The 26815-nt window shown below is 39.8% G+C and overlaps 1 protein-coding gene across 4 annotated transcripts in view; it reads right to left on the bottom strand.

The window, feature by feature from the left end:
• Window positions 1-26815, bottom strand: part of LOC148120192 (uncharacterized) — a 48315-nt gene that overhangs the window by 1375 nt on the left and 20125 nt on the right. For 2 of the 4 annotated variants that reach the window (XM_087912082.1, XM_087912081.1), the window contains exons 2-9: window positions 26550-26710; window positions 22045-22162; window positions 21137-21310; window positions 19693-19799; window positions 10209-10283; window positions 9569-9630; window positions 5989-6022; window positions 4121-4187 (exon numbers count right to left, since the gene is read on the bottom strand). In XM_087912082.1, coding sequence (XP_087768208.1) covers window positions 4121-4187; window positions 5989-6022; window positions 9569-9630; window positions 10209-10283; window positions 19693-19799; window positions 21137-21310; window positions 22045-22080 — 555 coding nt within the window. In that variant the 5' untranslated portion in view covers window positions 22081-22162; window positions 26550-26710. Of the gene's footprint in view, window positions 1-4120; window positions 4188-5988; window positions 6023-9568; window positions 9631-10208; window positions 10284-19692; window positions 19800-21136; window positions 21311-22044; window positions 22163-24237; window positions 24506-26549; window positions 26711-26815 lie in introns of those variants that run through there. The other 2 variants (XM_087912080.1, XM_087912079.1) reach the window with 1 other exon arrangement.

Genomic DNA, 26815 nt, shown 5'->3' with positions numbered 1-26815 from the left:
GTTAGATTTCATTGAAAATTTCACTTATTTTTATTCATTTTAGATCTTATCTGTTCATGTCAGGGTCTTGATTTATAGTACCCAAATGTTTGTTTGCTCAGGCTAATTTTATCACTATAACTGCTGATATCCTGAAACTTTAGCTTCCATTCTGTTTTAGTCAAAGGCCCAGAGTTTGAGAATCTTGAAAGGGGATCTGCTCAGCTCTATGCCTTCTTTTCTACTGTTCTTTGCTACCTCTCTATACTGGGAAGATGAATAAAAAGACACAATGTGTCTTCTCCTGTCTTTATGACAAGGATTTTACATTCCATCCAGATTAAGATAATGTGACAATCCGGGGCTTTGGAAACAAAAAGAACCTCTCTCTTCTGCACCACACTAATGCTCTCCCCATGGCCTTTCACAATTGCCCATTAGGTTCCCAGGATAATAGAATAGTGAGGGCGACCTTTGAAATGCAGAAATAAAGTGTGCCACTACCCACAGCAGATGGGAACAATGGAGCTGAAGTAAGGGTTCTGTGAGATGCCATTCAAATTCCTACTCCTTAGCTAGGACTCTTTTTTATATATGGTTGATGAACATAATGGCCTGTTCCAGCATCTCTATGGTAGCTTGAAGAAGAACAGACTCATAGGCTCATATATTTGAATGTTGGTTTCCAGGTAGTGGAACTATTTGGGGGGAAGGTTAGGAGGTGTGGCCTTGTTGGAGTAGTTGTGTGGTCTTGGGTTTCAGAAAACTGGTGCTATTTCTAGTGAGCTCTCGGTTTTTTGTATAGAGCTAAATGTAACTGTCAGCTGCTGCTACAGCACCATGCCTGCCGGCCTGAATCATGGTGGTGAAGAAACTGTATGTATCCCATTGGAACCATGTGCCACACTCTGAATAAACCCTTCATTCTAGATGTTGCTTTGGGCATGGTGTTTTATTACAGCAATAGAAAATAATATAACCATCATCCAATGACATGGACAGAGCCTGAAGGATCCATACCCTGAAGGCTGAAGGGGTATTTAGCAGTGGATTATGCCAAAAGAGTTGAGACAATCCATAATGTTTGCTTAGATAGGATACATGGAACACCACCTGATTTAATCAGATACATTTAGGAAGTGCCAGTTTTGAAAATGCATTTGATGCTGTTTGTCAGAAGGGGAGCCTCATCAACTTTTATTTCAATTACAAATAATGATGCTACCTTGTAATCATTCATGACATCTCAGGGAGATTCCTAACTTAGCAGTCTATATTTACCTTTCTGTACCAGGTTTGAGGAGACTTTGTTCTACTTGTGTGAAAAACTCAAACGTTCCAAGGCTTACCCAACATCATCAAACAGTGTAACATGGAGATGATTAAACAAAATAGCTTAAGAAGCATCATTTGTCAAAGGAAAACAGATGAGGAAGTACACATCCTACATGTATGCCCAAACTGCTCAGTGCACTATGTAAAAATGTTCAGTTCATTGGTTTCCTTGAGAATGATGAACTTGAAAACATCAAAGCTTGAGATATCTGTGAACCTTAGACACATTTTCACATGCCGTATGTTTCTCTCATTGCTCCATCATTAACTAAGTATGCTTAAGCCAGTTATAAAAAGGGAATGAAAGGGCCACATGGTACAAGTATAGTTTTCCAGGATGCACGCCACATGGAAAACAGAAACTCTGAAGATGACTGAGAAGACCCTGAAAACATTTTCCTTATATGCTAGTCACACAACAGGAGCACCAATGGATATATCGACACTGTTTATTATCTGAGTGTGTGTGTGCTTATGTGCTTGATTTAATATGCCAGTTTGTGCTATGCTAGAGTGTGTGTGTGTGTGTGTGTGTGTGTGTGTGTGTGTGTGTGTGTGTGAAGGGCAGAAGATAACCTTCAGGAGGTGGTTCTCTGCTTTCACTGGGTGAGACAGGGTCTCTCAATGTTTCTGAGCCTCTGTGCATTCCAGTCTGGCTGGTTTGTAGGTTTCAAAGCTGTTCTAATCTCTCAGCCTCCAATCTGGATTTAGGGATGTTGGGATTACATATGTGAGACACTTGTTGTTTGCTGTTTTCTCTGGGATGGAACTCAGATCAATAGGTTTTCAATGTAAGGGCTCTGAACTGCTGGCATGTGTGTGTGTATGCCTCTCTCTGTGTCTGTGTGTGTGTTCTAGCTTTGTAATGCAAAGTAGTGTGTGTGTGTGTGTGTGTGTGAGAGAGAGAGAGAGAGAGAGAGACAGAGAGACAGAGAGACAGAGAGAGAGAGAGAGAGAGAGAGAGAGAGAGAGAGAGAGGAGAAAGAAATGGAGATAGAGGTAGAGATTGATTTTTATCAGTTCAGAAAGAAAATAGAGAAAAACTCATTGTGATGTGAGCTTTTTCTTTCTCCTAAGCTAAGCATCATCTTTGTGCCTTTGGGGCCTGTGTCATTTATCAGAGTGTCTGACTGTAGCTCTTCATGAAGATTTCTACTTAGCATTCTGTTAGCATGAGGAACCGACATTATCTAGATCAGGTGGTGATTTTTATACTCATTACACTGCAATCACCAGGTAATGGGTTCTGGAAAACTCATGTGTTAATATGGTTTTATGCAAATCTAACATCATAAAAGTGATGTCTGCTTTTATTTCAGTCACATCTTTGAAGGATAGAAACAACTGCCCTTTTGCTTTATTTGCCTCAAGAATATGCTAAGATCTCACTTCTGTTAGTGATATTGTGGTTTGTATTCTAGTCCTTGGCATATCCAAGATGGTGCTCCCTTAATACCAAGGGCAACACTCCGTGGTCGCCACACTCGTCACATTACCATTTACTTTCTGTATCAGCCTAAAATTTCTACATTAGTCTCAAATTTCCATTTGTATTAATCATGTCAATTTATATGCTAATGATTTTTTTCACTGAAATCTTGGAAGATGTCTGGCAACTGAATGTCTGTTTATTAAAATCACTTGAGATCTGTCTCCCCACTAAGACCTCCCTTGACCAATTACTCACTTTCATGATACATAATAGCTAATATTAATTTAGAAACCAAATTGGATTAGGCTTAAAAGAAAGAACATTTGAGTTTGGTTCTGACAAAATTAAAATTAGGTACTAATGGTTTCATTAAGCGTAATAATTATGTCAAGTCTGCCCCTGTCTCTCCTAATGTTGAACTTAGATGGTTCAAGGTAATTAGCTAGTTGTCAGCCATTTGTAATGGAAACTGGCAATTGGTGTAAGTAGGGTCTACAAACAGAGCTAGCTCTTCTGCTTGCTTTCTACCTTCTGAGGGGTTTAAAACACAAAAGAAAATTGCCATTTCCTTTACATTTTCCATTTTTCTTGAATACAGATTTTTGAAGTAAGACTTGATAATTCTCTGGATTTCCTCAGTGTCTGATGTTAGGTCTCCCTTTTCATTTCTGATTTTGTTAATTTGGATTTTGTCTCTCTTTCTTTTGATTGGTTTGAACAAGGGTTTGTCTATCTTGCTGATTTTCTCAAAAAAAGCATTTCTTTGTTCCAGTGACACTTTGTTTCATTTACTTTGTTTCTATTTTATTGATTTTAGTCCTCAAATTGATTATTTCCTGGGGTCCACTCCTCCTGGGTGAGTTTCCTTTTTTTGTTCTAGAGCTTTCAGGTGTGCCGTTAAGATGCTAATGTGAGATTTCTCCAGGTTCTTTATGTAGGCATTTAGTGCTATGAATTTTTCTCTTAGTACTGCTTTCAAAGTATCCCAAAGAATTGGGTATGTCATGCATTCATTTTCATTAAATTCAATAACTGGACTCTTTACAATGTATTCAGATGTATTACCACAGTTGTTTTCAAAATCAGTGTAATGTGTATTTATTTCTGCAAACCGTCCTTGGTCAAGCACAAGGCACCTTCTATTACATGAGAACTGCATGCAATCTTCCACTTTCTGTGTTTCCAGTTCATTCTCTTATTGGGTCATTGCTATCAGCAAGGACTTACTGCTCACTGGAATTTATAGAAAGGATGGCTCACTGATACCAAACACTTTTCTCTGACCAAATTTCCATATAAAACTGTGATAGGTAGACTACTGCTGCATTTTAACAAAATTCATAAGAAAACAAATTTCACAATGGAGAATTTTACCTTAATACCAGAGGTACTGGCCTTGTCTTCTGTTGAAGATGATGGAACACGAGCCTTTCCAGAGAGCCTTTAGAATAAAAACATGCAGTGAGGGGTGAGTTTGGTCCTTAGAGCATCTCTGTTGAAAGATTTATTATCTGTGTACTAAGTAACATTTTTGCATTTATGTAATTCAACGTTGACCCCGTTTTAAAAAGATTTTGCTTTTGCAGTTTCAACTTGTCTCAATCTATGTAACATTCAGTGAAGACTCACTCATAGTTCTATTTAAAAATAAAAATGTAAAAAGCCAGTGGTTTGGGAAATGGCTCAGTCAATAAGAATGTTTGCTGCCAACACAGATCAACCTGAGTTTGAATCCTCAGCATCCACTTAAAAAACTGGGCATGGACACATGCATGTAACCCCAGTACTGTGGATGGAAGAGACAGGGTACCATTTGGGCTTGTTGGCTGCCAGACCAGCTCCAGGGTCAGTCAGAGATCTTATGTCAAGTGTATAAGTTAGAGAATGATACAAGACACCAATGTCCTCCTCTTTCCTTCATGTCTGCAAAGAGAAATATGCAAAGCATGCAACAGGCACACAAACACACACATGCAACACACACACACACCCAAACACATAAGAGGGGAGAATGGCGGGTTTTGCAAACACTTGTTCTGATGGTTGCAGTAACTGATTGTTATGAGCACTGAATGCTCCCATTTCATTTGTTCCCCTAAACCTAAAGCACCATGGCCTGTTTTCTGTAATAAAAAAAAAAATAAGGCATTTCATTTCATTTCACTCTCCCAAGGAGTTGTTTGCTTTGGGAAAACATGAAATGTACTCTATGTCTAAGCACTAAGCTGCCATCAGTCTCAAAAGTCACCATATTTTGGTGCCTTGAAGCTATGTTTTGATAGTATGTCCACATGCATATGTCGAAACTCTTTATAGTCAAGGGTATTTCTAAGTCAATTTATAGGACACTGGAGAGCAACATTGTCTCCTCAGCTCTGCTTCATCTGAAGTATAGCTAAAAGCTCCAAATTTCAGGGTTTCTGATTGGCAAACTCTGGAACAAACACTTTGTTTTTCTAACTTTCACCTACCTTGGGATTCACCACAGAGGTGGAACTCATTAAGAGGGAAATAAACGTGCTGAACAGAAGCATGTCTATAAGGCCATTCTGAGATGATCATCTCAGCAAAGTCTGGGAGAGTTTTGAACCTTGCCATTTTGCCCACACTCTTCCCAGCAACTTGCCTTAAACATACAAGTTAACAGGATTAATTGCCTGAAAACTAATATATATATATATATACACACACATATATGTATACATATATATATATATATATATACATGTACATGATATGTTATGTGCAGTGTATTTGTAAGTATGTGTGATTTCAGATACATACATGCCAGTGTGTAGGTGTGGTGATTGGAGTACAGACTTGGGTGTCGACCCTCACCCTTAGCCATAGTTATATGACTGAATCTCATTCATGAATGCAAGCTCCAGGCTAGCAATCCAGGCAAGCCATCCAGACAATGTGGGAGATGCTCTGTTTCCACCTGCAGTCTCACCATAAGCTCCCCAGGATTCTAGAAGCGCACAAGACCAACAGGCCTCATGTGGACCCTGGGCTTCCTTCTCCCATTTTCCCATATGCACAGCCAGCACTTTACCTGATGAATCACCTCCACAGACAGGGAGTCTTAACAGCATTTCAAGCTGTATCTGAGGCATAATTCAGCTTTGATTAGCAACTAATCAAAAAGCTAAAATTGTCTTACACAGAGGAAAACATGGTGCCAGCTTCTGAACTTTATAGTCTCTACATACTTATTGTATTTAAAATCCAGACATTCTTACCCGAGTGAAAGCTGGTCTTTATTTCCTCCATTATCTACAGAGCAGAAACACAAAATATGTTATAAGCAACTGTAGAAAAAAGAGCATTGAATGCTGAGGCTAATACTTTGTTACTACATATACTTTGAATATTTGTAGCCTTTAAAGTGAATACTGATTTATAGACAAAAAATACAAGGATAACTCTTAATTTACACCTCATGTAAGGTTCAAATACAGAGACAATTTTCTCAAAAGTCAATACTAATAATAAATTGGTGTACAAAGCATCTATGATCATGAGCATTAGCATTATCAAACAGAGAAACTGACATCTTAACCAGAATCAATATCACAAGCTGAAGTGTTAACATGGTAGCACAGTGTTGCTGCTGTTGATTTTGTCTCTGGAAAAGTGCTGTTAGGAGAATTGTAAGTGAGCATACTCATCTTGCATGGAAGTGAAAAGAGTCTCTCTAAGGTTTGAGTTGAACTTATTCCATTGAAGATAAAAATTCCAGACACAAGGAAGCTAAGTCTATGAGGATCGTTCTTTGCAGCATAGCAAAACTTAAAAAACACAGGTAGACCAAGGGCAAAGAATCTCCAGATGCCAGGGTGGCAAGGCTACAGAGAGAGAAGGCACTGTGTGTACAATCCTCAAGTGCTTCTGAGGAAGCTGCAGTAGCCCCTCAGTTCTAGCTTCTGGTCCCTCACTCATGGGCGGTGCAAAGAAGTTCAGCACCAGTACCTATCACCTACCGTGGTAAGAGCTATTGGAAAGCCTCCTGCAGTAGTTAAGCACCCTAAACTCGATCTCTGGGGTGAGAAGCATGGAAGAAACGCGGGAACCAAGCAGCAACTTCATGGTAGTAGTCCCTTCCAGGAAACATTGGAGTTCCCACAGACAAGGCATGAAGCTCCCACTGCATGCTAAAAGCCCGCCCTCTGAAAAGGAATAAAGCAAATTCTTGTTTGTTTTATTCACAGTATATAAACTGTAATTTAACTTCGTTGGCATTGCCTATGGCTGAAGCAGAGTGTTGGTCCCACCAACAAATGGGTTGCAATGAGGCTTAGCATGTGGGAGACCTCCATCAACCCTCTTCATCACAAAAAAAATTCAAGGTGGTTCCTGTTCACCTGCAAGCTCCGTGGAACCCTGAAACACAGCTTGTTCCAATACTGAGGGGACCTAAGAGCCTGTGAGCTCTGTGGAACTCTGAAACACAGCTTGCTCCAATACTGAGGAGACTTAAGAGACAGCCACAGCAAGGATTGTACCAACATGCCAAGACACTGCTGGCCCCATTTGAAGGAAGAGATGGGGGAAAAAAGAGATGAGTAGGTGCCTATGCAAGAATTCCTCCAACATCCTAAAAAACATGGTAACACCAGAATCCAGTGGATGAAAAGGTAGACTTGATCATCCTAACCCAGAAGTAGAAGAAAATGGCTTTGAATGTAACTTTATGAAAATGATGTATACCTTTACAGAGGAGGTGAAAAACTCCCTTAAAGAAATTGAAGAGAAGACAAACAAAGTTGGAAGAAATTAATAAATCCCACAAAGAAACCCAAAACTACCCATGAAAAAAACAATCAAACAAGTGAAAGAAACAGTTTAAGACTTGTAGACTGAAATAGAGGTAATAAAGAAAACACAAACCAAAAAAAATCCTGGATATGGAAAATCTGGGTAAATGAACAGGAACTACAGAGACAAGTATAACCAACAGAATACAAGAGATAGAAGAAAGAATCTCAGGCACTGGACATACTATAAAGAAAATAGACTCTTTGGTCAAAGAAAACATTAAATCCAACAAATTCTTAACACAAAACATTCAGGAAATCTGGGCCACCATGAAAAGGCCAAAACTAAGAATAATAGGGGTAGAAGAAGAAGAAGAACTTCAGCTCAAAGGCACAAAAAAACATATTCAACAATATTATAGAAGGAAACTTTTCCAACCTAAAGAAGGATATCCCTATGATGTTCAAGAAGCTTACAGAACACCAAATAGACTGGATCAAAAGAATAACATCCCCTAGCCCTATAATAATCAAAACAAAAAACATAAGAATAATGAAAGAATATTAAAAGGTGCTAAGGAAAATGGTCAAGTAACATATAAAGGTAAACCTATCAGAATTACGCCTGACTTCTCAATGGAAACCATGAAAGCCAGAAGGTCCTGGATAGATGTGCTGCAGACACTAAGAAACCATGGATGCAAGCCCAGACTACTACACTCCGCAAAGCTTTCACTCACCAACTATGGTGACTCAGGAAGGTCAGTAGAGTCACTAACTAGTGGACTGGGATTGTGGCTCAGTAGGAAAGCCTATGCTTATTATGCAGGAGGCCTCAGTCAGTTCTCACCACCACAAATGCCATGAACAAATAACTTCATAATAAAGTGACACAAAGCTGTCCCCATTACAATCATATTGATTCTCTTCATCTTACTCTTGTGGGAAGAGGGTTTTGGATTCACTACCTAGTGTGGTTGCCACTGCCAAGTTAGATATAAAAGACACTGTGATGACAGTTGCTGAAAGTAAATACTATGTGGTGTTCCCTCCACTGCCACAAAGGCTCTCCAGACTCAATGGAGAGGCAGCTAATTCTTTGAAATACAGAATGATGTCATTTTCTTCACTCTGCTTTTTGTTCCAATTTTATTTCTGAATCATGCTTTGCAGCATGGAAATGATACACACACCTACCGTGTTCGATTTAAGAAAAACTAAAGAGAAAAGTACTGAAGGCAGAGATAACGGGTAGGGTGCTTGTGTAGAATGCTCCCAAAACCTTGTGTTCAATGTCTAGCACTTCAGAAAACAAAACAAAACAAAACAAAAACAAAAACAAAAAAAAGAAGGAAAGAAGAGAAGAAAGGACGGAAGGAAGGAAGGAATGAATGAATGAAGGAAGGAAAAAAGAAATAATGGAAGGAAGGAAGGAAGGGAAAAGGAAAACATGTTAGAATTGATAAATCTTCATAAAAACAATACATTCACTACAGAACAAAGCTTTCACCCTAAAATGGGAGATTTCTAAAGAAAACAATTATACAGTAGGACAAAACTGTCCAAATTGAGAAACTGCACAGAAATTAAAGACGTCAGAAGATTTTAATTATATCATAAGGTAGAAAAATTATTTAATGAAAGTTATTGATTACTGAGGTTTGTTTGTGACATAATTACATTCTAGTGACACTTACCTGTGTATTGGTATGCAGTACAAAATACAAGGCTTTTGTCATAAAACTAAATAAGAATATGTATTTCTAATTATCCTATTTGCTGTAATGTGACTATGTAGGACACGTGCTGCGAGAAGTCGATTTCTCCTTTATTCAAAGGCAGTACAGATATCAGCATTAATGTAAAATAAGCAGAGTTTTGACAATATACTTTCACAATTGAAAATTATTTGAAATAGTTTCTTAATTAATTCTGACTTTTCAGAATATTTGAAAACCAGAGACCTGCATTTATACTTGATTTCCATAACTCCTTTAGGGAATCTAAAATCTTTACTCTTCCTTATTTTCTTTAGGGAGGTAGGAGCAGTTGGAGTCATTCTTACCTTTGCTGATGTTAGCACACTGTTTCTTGGTTTGTTCAGATTCTGCTGCAGCTGTTTCTCCACTGTGACATATGTTTAAAAGTGATCATCATTTAACTATTCATATAAAAACACTTAGCATGTTTTCTAAATTTTTTATTTTTGAGTCCCTAATATAGCTTACATTAGATACAAACAAGTAATTTTTTGAAACAGGATCTCATTAAGCGTCCAGCTGACTTTAAACTCACTATATGCATCATGTTGGTCTTGAAATCAAAGAGATCTCTGTGTTTACTGCCTTCCAAGTTCTGGGATTAAAGGCATGGGCAACAAGGCCCGGCCTAATAACTCTAAATTCATTCTTCAACAGTTGGTGATGATTAATAACTGCTGTCCTTCCACCTTTCCTCATGGAGAAGAAACAGTGAAAATTCAGCTCTTGATTAAAACACACACAGAGAGATATCCCTGCTGCAGTGCTGAGAAGTTCTATCCAGAGAGGTGAGTGGGTGCTCACCTGGGTGGTCTGTCCCCGAAGAGAGCACAGCCCCTCCCCCCTCAGCTTCTGTGGCAGGGTCTTTGGTGCTCCACGGGACCCCTCCCTGCCCCCACTGCTGCTGCCCTTTTGTCTCCTGGGTCCTGGAAATAGCAGATATACCTGCTGCAGTGCTGAGGAGTTTCATCCAGTGAGGAGGAGATGGTCTGGCGCCAATGAAAAAATTCCTCCAACAACCTGAAAGGCAACATGACATCCAGGGATCACGAAACTAGAAGAATTGAACACTCTACTACAGAAGAAATAGAAAAAATCGACTCTAAGCGGATCTTTATGAAAATAATTGAGGAACTTAAAAAGGAGGTGAAAATCTGGTGTAAATAAATGGAAGACAGGTATAACAAAAAAATTGAGGAAATGAGTAAAGAAATGGAAGAGAAATATACCAAAAAGATTGAAGAAATGAGTAATCCATAAATGAAATTCTGGGAAACCAAGAAAAAACAATAAAACAGGTAATGGAAACAGTTCAAGACTTGAAAACTGAAATGGAGTGAATGAAGAAATCACAAACTGAGGGCTGGCTGGCTATGGAAAATCTAGGTAAACGAACAGAGACTTCAGAAACAAGCATAACCAACAGAATACAAGAGATAGAAGAAAGAATCTCAGACTCGGAAGACACCATAAAGAAATTAAACGCTCTGACCAAAGAGAACAGCAAATCCAACAAATTCTCATCACAAAACATTCAGGAAATGTGGGACACAATTAAAAAAAAAACAAATCTAAGAATAATTGGGATAGAAGAAGGAGAAGAATTGCAGATCAAAGGTCCAGAAAATATATTCAACAAAATTATAGAAGAAAACTTCCCCAACCTAAAGAATGATATCCCTATAAAGGTTCAAGAAGCATACAGAACACCGAATAGACTGGATAAAAAAAAAATCCCCTTGCCATATAATAATCAAAACACAAAGCATTCAGATTAAAGAAAGAATATTAAGAGCTGCAAAGGAAAAAGGTCAAGTAACTTATAAAGGTAAACCTATCAGACTTACACCGGACTTCTCTATGGAAACCATGAAAGCCAGAAGGTCCTGAATAGAGATACTGCAGAAACTAAGGGACCATGGATACAAGCCCAGACTACTATACCCAGCCAAGCTATCGTTCACTATCAACGGAGAAAACAAAATATCCCAGGATAAAAACAAATTTAAACAATAAGTTGCCACAAATCCAGCCTTACAGAAAGTATTAGAAGGCAGATCACAACCCAAGGAATCCAACATTCCCAACACCGCCTAAATAACTCAGACATCTAGCAACCCTTCACAAGCAAAACTCAAAGAAGGGAAAAACATACACTCTACTACCCCCCCCCCCCAAATAACCGGAGTCAACAACCACTGGTCATTAATATCACTTAATATCAATGGACTCAATTCACCTATAAAAAGGCACAGACTTAGAGACTGGATACGAAAACAGGATCCAACATTCTGCTGTTTACAAGAAACACACCTCAGCCACAAAGACAGACATCTACTCAGAGTCAAGGGCTGGGAAAAGATTTTCCAAGCAAACAGACCTAAGAAACAAGCAGGTGTGGCCATTCTAATATCTAACAAAATTGACTTCAAACTAAAATCTATCAGAAGAGATAGAGATGGACATTTCATACTCATAACAGGAACAATTCATCAGGAGGAAGTCTCAATCCTGAATATCTATGCCCCTAATATAAAGGCACCCACTTATGTAAAAGAAACACTTCTAGAACTCAAGGCAGTCATCAAACCACACACTAAGAGTAGGAGACTTCAACACACCTCTCTCACCAATGGACAGAACAATCAGACAGAAACCCAACAGAGAAATAAGAGAATTATTGGAGGTTTTGAATCAAATGGACTTAACAGATATCTATAGAACATTCCACCCAAATAGGAAAGAATATACCTTCTTCTCTGCAGCCTATGGAACCTTCTCAAAAATTGACCACATACTTGGTAACAAAGCAAACTTCCACAGATACAAAAAAATATAAGTAACCACCTGTGTCTTCTCAGATCATCATGGACTAAAGTTAGAATTCAACAACAATGCTACCCCCAGGAAGCCAACAAACTCATGGTAGTTGAACTGTCAACTATTAAATCACCCCTGGGTCAAGGAAGAAATAAAGAAAGAAATGAAAGTCTTCCTTGAATTTAATGAAAATAATGACACAACATACTCAAACCTATGGGACACTATGAAAGCAGTGCTAAGAGGAAAGTTCATAGCACTAAGTGCCCAATTAAAGAAAATGGAGAAAGCACACATTGGAGAGTTAACAGCATACTTGAAAGTTCTAGAAAAAAAAGAAGCCGATTCACCCAGGAGGAGTAGAAGACTGGAAATAATCAAACTAAGGGCTGAAATCAACAAAATAGAAACACAGAAAACAATCCAAAGAATCAATGAAACAAAAAGCTGGTTCTTGGAGAAAATCAACAAGATTGACAAACGCCTATCCAAGCTAATCAAACGGCAGAGAGAGAACATGCAAATTAATAAGATCAGAAATGAAAAAGGGGACATAACCACAGACACAGAGGAAATTCAGCGAATCATTAGATCTTACTACGAAAGTTTATATGCCACAAAGTTGGAAAATGTAAAAGAAATGGACAATTTTTTAGATAAGTACCATATACCAAAGTTGAACCAAGAACAGGTGAACAATCTACATAGACCTGTTAGTCGTGAAGAATTAGAAGCTGTTATCAAAAATCTCCCTACCAAAAAAGTCCAGGACCAGATGGTTTCAATGCAGAATTCTACCAGAACTTCTAAAAAGAGCTAATACCTATACTCCTTAATGTATTCCACAATATAGAAACAGAAGAGTCATTGCCAAACTCCTTTTATGAAGCTACAGTTACCCTGATACCAAAACCACACAAAGACACAACCAAGAAAGAGAATTACAGGCCGGTCTCACTCATGAACATCGACGCGAAAATTCTCAATAAAATACTGGCAAACCAAATCCAAGTAAACATTAGAAAAATTATCCATTATGATCAAGTAGGCTTCATTCCAGAGATGCAGGGCTGGTTCAACATACACAAATCTATCAATGTAATCCATCATATAAATAAACTGAAAGAAAAAAACCATATGATCATTTCATTAGATGCTGAAAAAGCATTTGATAAAATTCAACACCCATTTATGATAAAGGTGTTGGAGAGACTGGGGATACAATGATCATACCTAAATATAATAAAAGCAATATACAGCAAACCGACAGCAAACATCAAATTAAATGGAGAGAAACTCAACGCCTTTCCACTAAAATCAGGAAAACGACAAGGCTATCCACTCTCTCCATACCTCTTCAATATAGTGCTTGAAGTTCTAGCAATCCCCATTAAAATCCCATCAAACTTCTTCACAGACCTTGAGAGAACAATAATCAAGTTTATATGGAAAAAAAAACCCAGGAGAGCCAAAACAATCTTATACAATAAAGGAACCTCCAGAGGCATTACCATCCCTGACTTCAAACTCTATTACAGAGCTACAGTATTGAAAACAGCTTGGTATTGGCATAAGAACAGAGAAATCGACCTTTGGAATCGAATAGAAGACCCGGATATTAACCCACAAACCTATGAGCACCTAATTTTTGACAAGGGAGCTAAAGGTATAAAATGGAAGAAGGAAAGCATCTTTAACAAATGGTGCTGGCATAACTGGATGTCAACCTGTAGAAGGATGAAAGTAGATCCATATCTATCACCATGCACAAAACTCAGGTCCAAATGGATTAAAGACATCAACATTAATCCATCCACTTTGAACCTGTTAGAAGAGAAAGTGGTAAGTAGTCTACAAGATATAGGCACAGGAGGCATCTTCCTAAGCAGGACCCCAGCAGCACAGACAATAAGAGAAACAATGAATAAATGGGATCTACTGAAACTGAGAAGCTTCTGTAAAGCAAAGGAGACTGTCAGTAAGACAAAAAGGCTGCCTTGTGACTGGGAGAAGATCTTCACAAACCCCTCATCAGACAAAGGTCTGATCTCCAAAATATACAAAGAACTCAAGAAACTAGGCACTAAAACTCTAATTAACCCAATTAAAAAATGGGATACTGAATTGAACAGAGAATTCACAACAGATGAACTTCGAATGGCCAGAAGACACTTAAGGTCATGCTCAACCTCCTTAGCGATCAGGGAAATGCAAATCAAAACCACTTTGAGATACCATCTTACACCTGTCAGAATAGCTAAAGTCAAAAACACCAATGATAGCCTATGCTGGAGAGGATGTGGAGTGAGGGGAACACTCATCCATTGTTGGTGGGAATGCAAACTTGTGCAGCCACTGTGGAAATCAGTGTGGCGGTTTCTCAGGAAACTGGGAGTCAACCTCCCTCAGGACCCAGCAATTCCACTCTTGGGAATATACCCTAGAGATTCCCTAGCATACTACAAAAGCATTTGTTCAACTATGTTCATAGCAGCACTATTTGTAATAGCCAGAACCTGGAAACAGCCTAGGTGCCCCTCAATAGAAGAATGGGTAAAAAAGGTGTGGAACATATACACATTAGAGTTTTACTCAGCGGTAAAAAATAATGACATCTTGAATTTTGCATGCAAATGGATGGAAATAGAAAATGCTTTACTGAGTGAGGTAAGCCAGACCCAAAAAGAGGAACACGGTATGTATTCACTCATAAGAGGATGGCTTGGGGGAATGGGAGGGGGAGGGAGGAAGGATGGTTATGGGAGCAGGGAAGTTTATATTTCAACTAAGGGAGTCATTTTAGGGTTTGCAAGAGACTTGATTCTGGAGGGGTTCCCAGGCCCAAAGGGAGGTCCCCAGATGGTACTCTGGGTAGCAGAGGAGAGGGTGCCTGAACTGGCCTTGGCCCATAACCATACTGATGAATATTTTGCATGTCACCATAGAACCTTCATATGGCGATGGATGGAGATAGAGACAGAGACACATATTGGAACACTGAACTTAACTCCCTAGGTCCAAATGAGAAACAGAGGGAGGGAGATCGTGAGCAAGAAAAGCAAAATCAGAGGGGGCCTTCATCCGATGATGGATGGATATAGACGGAGACCTACATTGGAGCACTGGAAGTCAGGACCGCGAAGGGTGCGTTCACCCACTGATACAATGGACTGATCGAATGAGAGCTCACCAAGGCCAGCTGGACTGGGACTGAATGAGCATGTGATCAATCCGGATTCTCTGAATGTGGCTGACATGGGGCTGACTGAGCCCCCAAGGTCCAAATGAAGACTGAGAAGCCATTGACAATGGCACTGGGTCTTGTTTCGTCTACATGGCCTGGCTTTTTGGGATCCTGGTCTGTTTGGATGCTCACCTTCCTGGACCTGGAGGGAGGGGGGAGGAACTTGGATTTCCCACAGGGCAGGAAACCCTGACTGCTCTTGGGAATGGAGAGGGAGGAGGAGAGGGAGTGGGGGGAGCGGGAGGGTATTGGGAGGAGGGGAGGAAGTGGAAAGAGTGTTTTCGGATACTTGAATAAACAAGTCTAACGGAAAAAAAAAGAAAAAAAATATGAACACAAAAAGAGAAGTAAAGTGTATTTTGGTTACTCAAGAAACTTTCAAGAGTGTTCTGAAAACAAATATCATGTATCACATCATATTAGCAACTCAGGTAAGAGAAAAGGACAGTGGCTTCAATTATGAGTGCTTTGAAATAAGATCTAAGACAATTGAAAATATAATGATTTATAGTATCTGAAATTCATATTTATAAATTAATATAAGCCATTTTCATTAAAATCATAAAAATTTAAACCACCCTAATGTCTGGATTGGGGAGAGAGCTTAGTGAACAATATGTTTTCAACACATTCATGAGCATGGGAGCTCAGATCCCCAGAGAAGTTCAAAGAATCGCACTCATCTGAAATTCTACTGTGCATATGGTAACATAGGGTACATACAGGAAAATATACAGAAGTTGTAGGCCATATATGTCCAGGCAAGAGCTTATACTAAAAGTGAGAGAGGAAAGGATTGACATTCAAAGTTGCCCCTTGCTATTTTCATGGTTGCATATTATCCCACATGCAACCACACATGCGCTCTCTCTCTCTCTCTCTCTCTCTCACACACACACACACACACACACACACACACAGAGTGGGGAGAAAGATTTAAATGAATTCCCAATGTTGAATTTAGTGACCTCTTTTTGAGATTATGACCAGGCAATGAGACTCCTGAATAGTTCTTCTTTAGTTTCTTCCAGGAAAAACAATTTTATTTGATAGATTAAGACAAAAAGAAAAGCCCTTTAAGAATAAGGTTCAAATTATAAGGCATTAGAGACCCATCAATAAAATAACAAACATTCAAAGATTGGACATAGCTCCTCATGTATATATTGTTTATCTGGATATAATTGCTCATTTCTGAATTAATTGATTATTTCAGACTTGTGAAAGTAAATATTAATGTTGGTATTTAATATTTTCTGATACTTTATCACAATAAAATAAATAATAATAAAAAAATAAAAAAATAAAACACACACTCTCACACACACACACACACACACACACACACATGAATGATAGCAGTGCTTTTTCCATACGATTTGCTTTGAATGCTGCAGTAACCTTGTATTATATGCTCGTGGAGTCAGTGCTCCTGTTCCATTCATCTGCCTGCATGTCCCCATGGCCCCACAGTCCTAACTCTGTCAGAACTCTTTGGAGGCATTCTGTTGAGTACTATGCTCTCAATGGTCAGTATATGAAAAAGTATTTTTTTTTTTTTTTTGCTTCTAAGCATCCTTCTACCTGCATTCTCAGAACCATGACAGTTGTGGTACCTTCAAATTGTTTTAACAGTTCACTCATGTGTGAATGCTGAAACCACCGCCTGGCTGTTTCTTTATTTAGTGACTTTTTGTGTAATCCTGAGTCTTTGGAACTCACGACCAGCTTCAAAACTCAAGGAAAGCAACATTCTTTTGTCAGCTATATTCTTCCCAGGTCACAGCTAAGACTGCTGGACTTCGGGGCCTATTGCCAGTATACTCTGGACCAGCAGCTTTATTCTCCTAGTTTCTGCTTTCGCCGTTCCTTTTACATGCTTTGGCTGTCATCACGGTCTTGGAGCTTGTCATGGGACTTTCCACCTGCGGTGTGAACCTTGTTCAAAATAGCACTGCTGCTGAAGTGATCTCCAGGAAACTGTAGGAAAACCTTCAACCTTGACCACTATTTTCAATGTCTTTTGAGCAGATAATGATCCCCAGTCTTATTAGATCAACAGTCTAAACGTAACTTTTTCATCTTCATATTTGATATGCGTCCCTGTTCACATGTGTGTATGCATTTGTGTCTGTTGATCCTAGTGCATGTTTTTTAGGTCAGAGGACATCTTTGACTGCCAGTCCTTACCTTCTAACTCAGTTTTGAGGCAGAGTTTCTTGTTGTTAACAGCTGTAAAAGCAAGACTAAAGTATAACTTTCCGGACAGCCTCCTGTCTCCATCTCCCATGGCCCTCGAGGTTCCCTGAGATTAAAGATGCACACAAGCACATGAGGCCCTTTCTGTGTTCTGAGGAGTTGAACTCTGAAATCTTGGGTTTGTGTGATAAGTACTTTATTCCTGAGACATGTTCCTAGTCATGAATTCCTAAAACTGTGCTATTCCATGTCAAAGAGACAAGCATACTTTCTCTATTTGCTTCAAAAGTACCAGCTTTACAAATTTCTGTTTATCTTGTATTAAAGGAAGAATAAATGCCCTCAAATGGTTCTTATTAGAGAGAAACACAGGCCCTCTAACTGGATTAGAGGTTTAATTGAAATCGCTCTACACTCAGAAGCCTTAGTTCCATAATTAATAGCAATACACTTATAACCACCTCTTTAATTTAGGCTCAAAGTCTTCTTTTAAAAATTGAGTATTTTAGAGCCAGATAGATGGCTCAGTGGGTATACATAATTGTCACAGTAGCCCAGAATTTGAATACCTGGCATTCAACAAAAACTCAGACACTGTGTAATGTATCTATAATCCCAGCACTTTTATAGTACAAAGGAGGTGGAGGTAGTAAAATAACAAAGAGGCTTCCCAGCCTGCTCACCTGGAGTAAGTGGTCAAGTGCCAAATAAAAATAGAAAACACAATAGCATTGGGATTTAATTCTGCTGCATGGTCTAACTTTGTGGGAGCCTGGTTTGTTTGGCTGTTGACCTTTAAAGACCTGTATGGATGGGGGAGGACCTTGGACTTCCCACAGGACAGGGAACTCTGACTGCACTTAAGACTAGAGAGGGAGGGGAAGGAGGGGAGTGGGGGGGGAAGGGAGGCGGGGAAGAGGTGAAAATTTTTAATAAATAAAAAAAATAGAAAGCATGCCTCAAATAAGATGGAAGCCAAAGCCATCACACAGTGTTGTACTATATTTTGGACGGGACACAAAAACAAGTACATGAAGATGAGGGATGCTAAACCATGTTTAGAATATATGGTATGCAAAAGTGTATTTTCAATAAAAAATACACAACACACAGACTTTACTTTTTACTTTTTAATTCATCTGACTTTAAACTTACACATATGAACAAAAAAGGTAATTGTTTGGCTTTTAATGCTGAACTCAACTTAAATACCAAGTGTCCCATTTAGAGCTGCTATTTCTATGATAAAACACCATGAACAAAATGAACTTGGGACCAAAGAATTCATTTGGCTTATATGTCCACATCATAGTCCATCATTAAAGGGAGTCAGAGCAGGAACTCAAACAGGGAAGGTAGCTGGAGGCAGGAGCTTACAGAGGCCATGGAAGGGAGCTGCTTACTGGATTGCTCATTCTGCTTTCTTATAGGACTCAGGACCATGAGCCCTGGAACAGCACTTCCCATGATGTGTTGGGTCCACATCCATCAATCACTAATTAAGAAAATGCCTTACAACCAGAGAGTATGGAGGTATTTTCTCAATGGAGTCTTTGTTCTTTGTACTCATTTTGGACAAGTGTTCCTATCCAGATTAACTGTTTCAAGAGTTTGGGTGCACAGATTCACATCTGACCAACACATTGTCAAGATATTTCAGACAGGACACCGGAAAAAATAATAGCATCTGGTAATATCTAATCGATGGATAACGGAATCTATTTGCTTATTCAAAATTCACTTAAAGCAGATTGAGTGATCAAAGAAATATTTGAAAAAAACATTTAAGTTGAACATATTTAAGAATAAGATATCTAAGGAATAGAATAAGAAATAATAAAATTATACATTTCAGTGTTGAAAATAAAGTTGAGACGTTTCAAAGTAAACAACACTAATGTGAAGTTGCCTTAACAAGTAGAAAATTGCCAATCAAGTCAGATTAGAAACGACAACTTGTTTTTAAATGGGAATCTGAGCCCTGATACACACTGTTCCTTTGTTTATGTTGGAACAGTCCCTTTTCCAGCTCACACTCCCTGTGAGCTAGTCTTTCTCAATAGGTGCTTATGAGTTGAAGCCATATTCCCTCTACCATTTTAGTGTTCATTACTTAAGCAATGACACCCTCAAAAATGGCACTAAGATTGTAAAAAAAAATGGTACCTATTTGGCGCAAGCTCCTCATGTGCATCCGCACCGTTCTGAATCAGGAACTCCGCCATTTCAGGCTGATTTTCATTTAAAGCAAGCCTGTAAGGTGTTAATCCATACTGCAAAGGAAAATTTTCATTTTATAAACTGACATGCTTCTCAACTGAAAAATGTATCACAGATTTTGTAAAGAAAATGAGTCACAAAAGGATAGATTTTCCTTCAGTCCTTGCTGCAGATTCACACACACAGGGCTTCCCTTTCCTTTGAAAAGGAAACATTTTTCCCTGTCCAACAATGCCCACGAACACTACTTTTTCCAGAACTTCCCACAAACGCTTGCTAGTTCCAAGTTTCTTAGCTCCATGGAGATGTGCCTCCATTGCCCCAATCCTAAAACGTGGCGGTAGATTTGGTGTGCATCTGTTGAATGAGTGAACTCAAGTGGCATCTCTGGAGCAGTTTCTCAATCTGTATTTCAAAACTATTTTCCCGAAACTAAAAATTTTCTCCCAAACCAAACATCATTTCCTGTTGTAGTGGTCCAAAAAATGCTGGAGGAAGACCTCAGACTCAAATGGTATGTAAACACAAAGAGTGCTTATTCTTCAGAAATAGCCAGCATGCAACAGTCCATCACCCATATAAAATGTTAATGAGGACCAGGGACAAAGACTTGCAGGCCCTTTGAAGGAGGACATGGGGAATTCTAAGTATCTTTTTAATAATTGGGCAGTCAGGGAGCAGTAACATGGGGGGCATGTTGATTGGACAGAACTAGTAACAGTTTCATCCACTGTGGAAATATTGTGTCACTATGGTCAGGAGCAGCCAGAGCCTGCAACTCTGGTCTCCCAGCCTTGTAAGGCCAGGTTCGGAACTGTTTAGCCAATTGGGGAACTGGGGAATTGACTGGGGAACTCCCTGGGTTCAGGCTCAGGTCATAATTACAATGGAGCTGCTTCTGTCTAAGATAAGAATCACATCTTGGCCCCTTCATTATGTACATATAAAATCTGAAAAAGTTAAGTGAAAAAGTCTTCTCAGTATGTTTTCTTCAATGATCAAATTTCCACATTTACCTGTGTGCCTGTGACCTTCCCACTCTAGCCTCATCTCTGAGGGACAAGTCATATCAGTAGCTTCTTAATTGCAACAGATTTGTATTTTCTACAGACATTTATCTTAAAATTATTTTTTCTATTGTTTGTGTGTATGTGAAGTATGTGTGGGCCCAAGTCCTTTACTTGTTCAATTTTAAAGTAAAGCCCAAGTCTGAAACAAAAGGTGCTGTGCTGAGTTCCTTTAAGTTACCTATAAAACTATGAAAAACAGATTAGGAAAAAATGCTTGACTCTGAACAGATTCAGTGACACTGCTTGAGCTTCAGAATCTGGAAAGTGATCTGAGTGTCATTGCTGGAAGTACATTGTGAATGAAGTTGAATGATTCTTACCCCCGTTTTTGCTGTAATATCTGCATTATACCCTAACAGCTTGCGAACAACTGTGGTTTTTCCCCTGCAAATAGCATGGTGTAGGGCAGCATGTCCGCTGTCATCGACAATGTGGGGATCAGCACCGTGCCTGAGTAGGATACAGATGCACTTGATGTTGTCCCTCTCGGTGGCCTGTGGGTATTGTATAAAGAAAGAGATACTGAAATCAAGAACTTGAATAAGCATTCCAACAATTCCATTGAATAGTTACCCTTGGATCAGACCAATTATTTAGGTTATGCATATTATCCCTCTCTTTTTGAGAGAGGGTCCTCAAGTACCCAGATGTTCCTAAATTCATAACCTCCCCACCAAAGTTTTCCAAGTGGTAGAGTTTCAGAGGTGTGCCACCACACCTAGATATCAAAGCATTTCACTAGCACTGTTTGGCCATTGCTGTAGTGGGGGAGGTTGCTTGTTCATTTCCTTCTTTTGATACCGTGGAAGAGGTTGAAGACACCTGGAAAGAAGGAACCTCACTTGAAGAACTGCTTGGACCAGACTGGACTCTGGAAAGCCTGTATAGTATTTTCTTGATTGAGGTTGATATAGGCGGGCACAGCTTCCTAGGGGTGGTGGCATGACTGGGAAGCTTGTCCAGAGTAGTATAAGAAATCTGAGCAAGTCTTGGACAAAGCCATGGAAAAGCATCATTCCCCCATGACCTCTGCTTCATTTCCTGCCTCAGGTCCTGATTGAACTCCTGACCTGGTTTCCCTTCATGACTGACTGTGATGTGGAATTGTAAGCCAAATAAACCTTTCCTGTCCTGAGATGGTTTGGGCCAGTGCTTCATCACAGCAACAAAAAACAAACAAGGATAATTTCTAATCCATTTTATACGAAAAGTGTTTCCCGATAGCTACCTTAATTAATGGTGTTCGGCCTTCATCATCCTTCATATTAATATTGATACAGATGTTGGATAATAGCAACTCTACCACGTTTGGATGATTATGGGCAGAGGCGTAATGTAGTGGACTCCTACAAATTGAGAGGACATTTTAGGAAATTACAGATTATTATGTAAAGGCACACTCAAGTGTAAATAGTAGACACCAATGTGCATTTCCTTCTGATGTAAGAGAAGAAACTAAAATTTTCTTATTTATTTATTTCTTTTCTCAGGTGTTCATCTAGTCTGCTTGGATGCTCACCTTCCTAGACCTGGAGGGATGGGGGGAGGAACTTGAACTTCCCACAGGGCAGGAAAACCTGACTGCTCTTAGGACTGGAGAGGGAGGAGGAGAGGGAGTGGGTGGAGTGTGAGGGTATTGGGAGGAGGAGAGGAAGTGGAAATTTTTATAGATAAATAAATAAGTAACTTTAAAAAAACTGAGCAAATCTGTCCAGAAGGAGATAACCTATGGTATCATAGCTCCCTTGCTTTGATTTTCAAAAAGCTTTAAGACAAAAATTACTAGGGATTCAACTGAGCATCGTTCATTGTTTTCAATATTTAAATTTATAGAACGTCAGGAAAGCTGACTGGACAAATGTAATATTTTAAGAATGAGAGGGTCTTGAGAGCTAGTAGATTTGTATGCTGTACAGTAGATATTTAAGTTACATGCAGGGAATAAGTGGACTGGCAGAATGGATAAATACAGCTGGAAAATTCAGTGTTTTTAAAGAATACAGTTATTAAGCAAAAATACTTTGAAACAATAATTTACTGTTCTATTATTTGTATGAAGCTCTAATTTGGAAGACTGAATAACGATAGACTAAATAACTTCTTATGGAGAATCTACGGTTGAGGGTCATTGTTTCCTGCCTATAATCTATTGAGAAATAAGAAACAAGGACAAGGAAAGAGGGCTGCAGTGTTAGTTAAAACTCAGTTGGGAAATCACTCGCCCTGCAAGCCTGATACCCCAACTTCAGAACCCCCAGCACCTTGAGAAACTGGTGCTGGAGATGTGGATACAGGAGGATATCCAAAGCGTGCTTGCCAGCAAGTCTAGGTCAATCAGTATACTCCAAGACTATCAGTCAAACACAGTGGGGATTTGGGTGAGAGAATCTGTCTAAAAAGCTGAAGTGGAGGAACCACAGGGTGGTTCATCACGTGAGGCCACCTACGGGCAGAACCAATGGCCTACATTCAATGCCCAGAATCCACAAGGTGGCAGAACACAGCTGTCAATAGTTCTCTTCTGACCTTCACACACTTAGTGGGCATGTGTGAGCCACAAGTGAACACACACATGTGATTTTTTTTAATAGGATGAAAAGAAATTTTCAAAGAGAATGTCAACCGCTAGCCTTCACATATGTACCCAAACACACACAACATGTATATAAATAAGGGGCCGGGGGATAGAGTTATAGTTCAAGTTGAAATTTTCCTTATGAGATTCCTCAGCAAGCATGAAACAGACATAAGATTTCTTGGTGATTCTTTGTGGGTTTCTTTGATTTTGAGTTGACTTAATATGTGAAAATTTATCTTATGACACAATTTTCTGTGTTGCATATAACAGCATTAAAACCATATACATAAGGGCTGGAGAGATGGCTTGGCATTTACAAGTGCTAGTTTTTCCTGCAGAGGACCTGGGTTTGATTCCTAGCACCCACAAAGCAGATCACAACTGTCCATGGTTCCAGTTCCTGGAGATCCAACACCCTCTTCCTATGCTTGTGCAGTACACTGAAAATACATGCAGGCAAAACACAAACCTAAAAATTGTAAGTGTACACATAAAAAGATGTATGTGGTTTTCTTAGCTAAATTCCTTTAAAGCCCCCAATAAAGTGCTCTAAAAGAGACAATGTAAAGGGATTTGTAAACTAACTGAAGTTCTTTGTTTTGCTTCTCTTAAAGAAAGCCTAGGAGCTGCCCTTCCAAGGTGCGCAGGTTTCAGGTGCCTAGGAGCCTAAAGCAGGTATAAAACCCAGAGGTCTCCATGAAAGAAGAGCCTTAAGCATGACATCTGCCCTCCCTCAGGCTGCAGATCTGGAAGGTATGTTTCTCCCTGGTATACCCTGACTGTCCCCTACAGTTTCTGCCCCTTCTGCCCCCTGGCCCTCCCCCCCTCCCCAGGCCCCATTACCTGCCCCTTCGGTCGCATTCATTGACATGATGTTTTCTGCCATTCATGTATCGCTCCACTAAGGCAACATCACCCACACTGGCCGCCCTTTGAAACCTCCCCACGGGATCATAACCAATTAAATTAAGGGGAAAATGCTGCCTTCTCTGACCCAAGCACCCACAAGTCAGGCAGGCAGGCCACAGGCGGGTGTACCAAGGAGTCTGCCGAGGGGTTCTAACTGTAAAAGCATCATATTCAAAATCCTCCCACATGTTGAGCCTCAAGGCTCCACAGGCCCTCCTGGCCCTCCCTGCCCTCCCTTCCCTCCCTGTCCTCCCTGTCCTCCCTGCCCTCCCTGCCCTCCCAGGCCTCCCTGCCCTCCTGGCCCTCCCTGCCTTCCCAGCCCTCCTGGCCCTCCCAGCCCTCCTGGCCCTACTGTCCCTCCCTGCCTTCCCCTTTAGCCACCCACACCCTCACAAACCCAACAGTAAATGTTCCAAAACAATGACTAACTATCCCCACTGAACCAAATAAGTGTCCTGCTTGGGCAGATCCTTGGTTCAGTGTGAGCTGAACTCTGCTTCATTCTTAGCAACACAATTCTATGGGCATAGTGATGCACTGTGAGCTCACAATGGTACTCAGCAACTGAGCACCATGTGTGTGTTCTGTGCATGCCCAGGTCAGACTCCAGTGACAAAAGCATACAGTGCTCAGTACATGTAGACAAATATTGTTATGTTTTCTCTTTTAAGGGTGTTTTGGTTCTGATATGGGAACCTCAATTCTGAATACCCACAGAGGTATGGAACCTAGTAAGGGACCAGAAGGGAGGACACTATCTCTCAAGGAAAGGAAAAAAAATCTATAGTGTTATGTAGCTATAGAGAAAAACTAGAGTTGGGTGGTTTAATGAAAGGGAGATGGAACAGAAAGGTAAAGGAGGGGAAATGGAGAGGGACAACAAATATTGAAGGTCTTTAAAAATCTACATGGACAGCAACTACCCTCAGAAGCTTCCTGTACACATGTGAAAGGAACCCACAAGGAGACAAAAACAACAGGGGAGAGAAGACTTCAACTAGATATCATGTGCCACCAAATTAAACCTCCAGTGCCAGGAACAGGTTACAGCCTGTTGAGTCATTAACCAAAGGGACCCATGGAAACCACCAAATAGCACAGGCTATTGCCAAGGCTCTTGGTTGCTCACACAACCTGCTGTTAAGGTCTTGTTTCTGGAGGTAACACTTCTGTCACTGAATATGGAGCAGTTGAGCTGATGTCTAACTACATTATTTACCTACTAACCACAGTTCACTGTACTGGAAGGTACTCTGCACGCTCCAGGAGGAGAAAAATAGTCCTCAATACCTCTCAGCACAAACCCTTCAACCTACAATCACACCCAAATGTAAGGAAGCTCACAGATACCTGTAAATTTATATCTAGAGAATCCAAAATCCTCTTGTCTCTTTGCAGGCACCAGACATGCACAGAGTGAACACACATGTATGCAGACAAAACATACATAGACATGAAATAAATGTGATCTATAGATATTGAGAAGTAAGACATTTATGTAGTAAGTTCACTCTTTTCAAGTATATAACCCAGTATGTTTTTTTTACTATGTTCTTAAAATTATGCAACCATCATTCTATTTACTTTTAAAATATTTTTGTCATTCAAGAAAAAACCCTTTATTCATTAGTAGTTACTCTTCATTTCTCCAGACCCCCACCACCTATTAGTTACCAATCTAACTTTCTGTTTCAAGTGTCTCATTCTGGGTATATAAGAGAAATCAAATAATCTGATAAAGAAGTGTCCTATTCTTCAGTACTTTGGCTACTTTCAACTGAGCTTAATGTTTGTGATATTTATTCATGTTATACGATGTATCAATTCTCTACTTCTTTCCATGACTAGAAACTAGACCACTGTATTAACACACCACCCTTTGTTTACCTACTCATCAAGCAGTAGGTAATAGGGGTTTCTCTCTTTTTTCTTATATAAAAGCTCAGGTGCTAGTGGCTGCACCATTTTAATTTACATTCCAACAGTAATGTAGTAGGTTCCTGTTCTCTGGTATCTTTACACCCCAACATGTGCCCCAGCACCTGTGCATGCTAGACAAGTGCTTTACCTGTGACTTATATCCAAAGCATGCTACATCTGCTTTTCAATTGCTAGACCCTATTTTGCTGTCCAGCTTCAACCTCATATCACACACACACACACACACACACACACACACACACACACACACACACTCCTCTACCAAGTTCAGGGATTGCAGAGCTGTATCACCAGGATTGACTTACCTTTTGTATTTTCACCATCTCGATGATATCAAGTATCTTCTCATTGAAATTTGATTTGCAACACTTGATGGCTGATAGTGTTGAACATCTTCCAGTGTGCCAGTGGGACATTTGGAAATCTTTCCAGGTCACGTGGCATGTGGGTGAGGTTCAAACTGCGGCTGGTAAGGGACAGACAAATATGCCATGTAGATGGAGATTGAGTGCAAAATTTGATTAAAAGAGGAGGTGTAGTGGGGAGGAAGGGATGGGAGGAAGGGACAGAG

Source organism: Myodes glareolus, chromosome 12 (assembly GCF_982192425.1).
Source record: "Myodes glareolus chromosome 12, mMyoGla1.1, whole genome shotgun sequence".
NCBI lineage: Eukaryota > Metazoa > Chordata > Mammalia > Rodentia > Cricetidae > Myodes > Myodes glareolus.
This window is presented reverse-complemented; position numbering and strand designations above follow the sequence as displayed.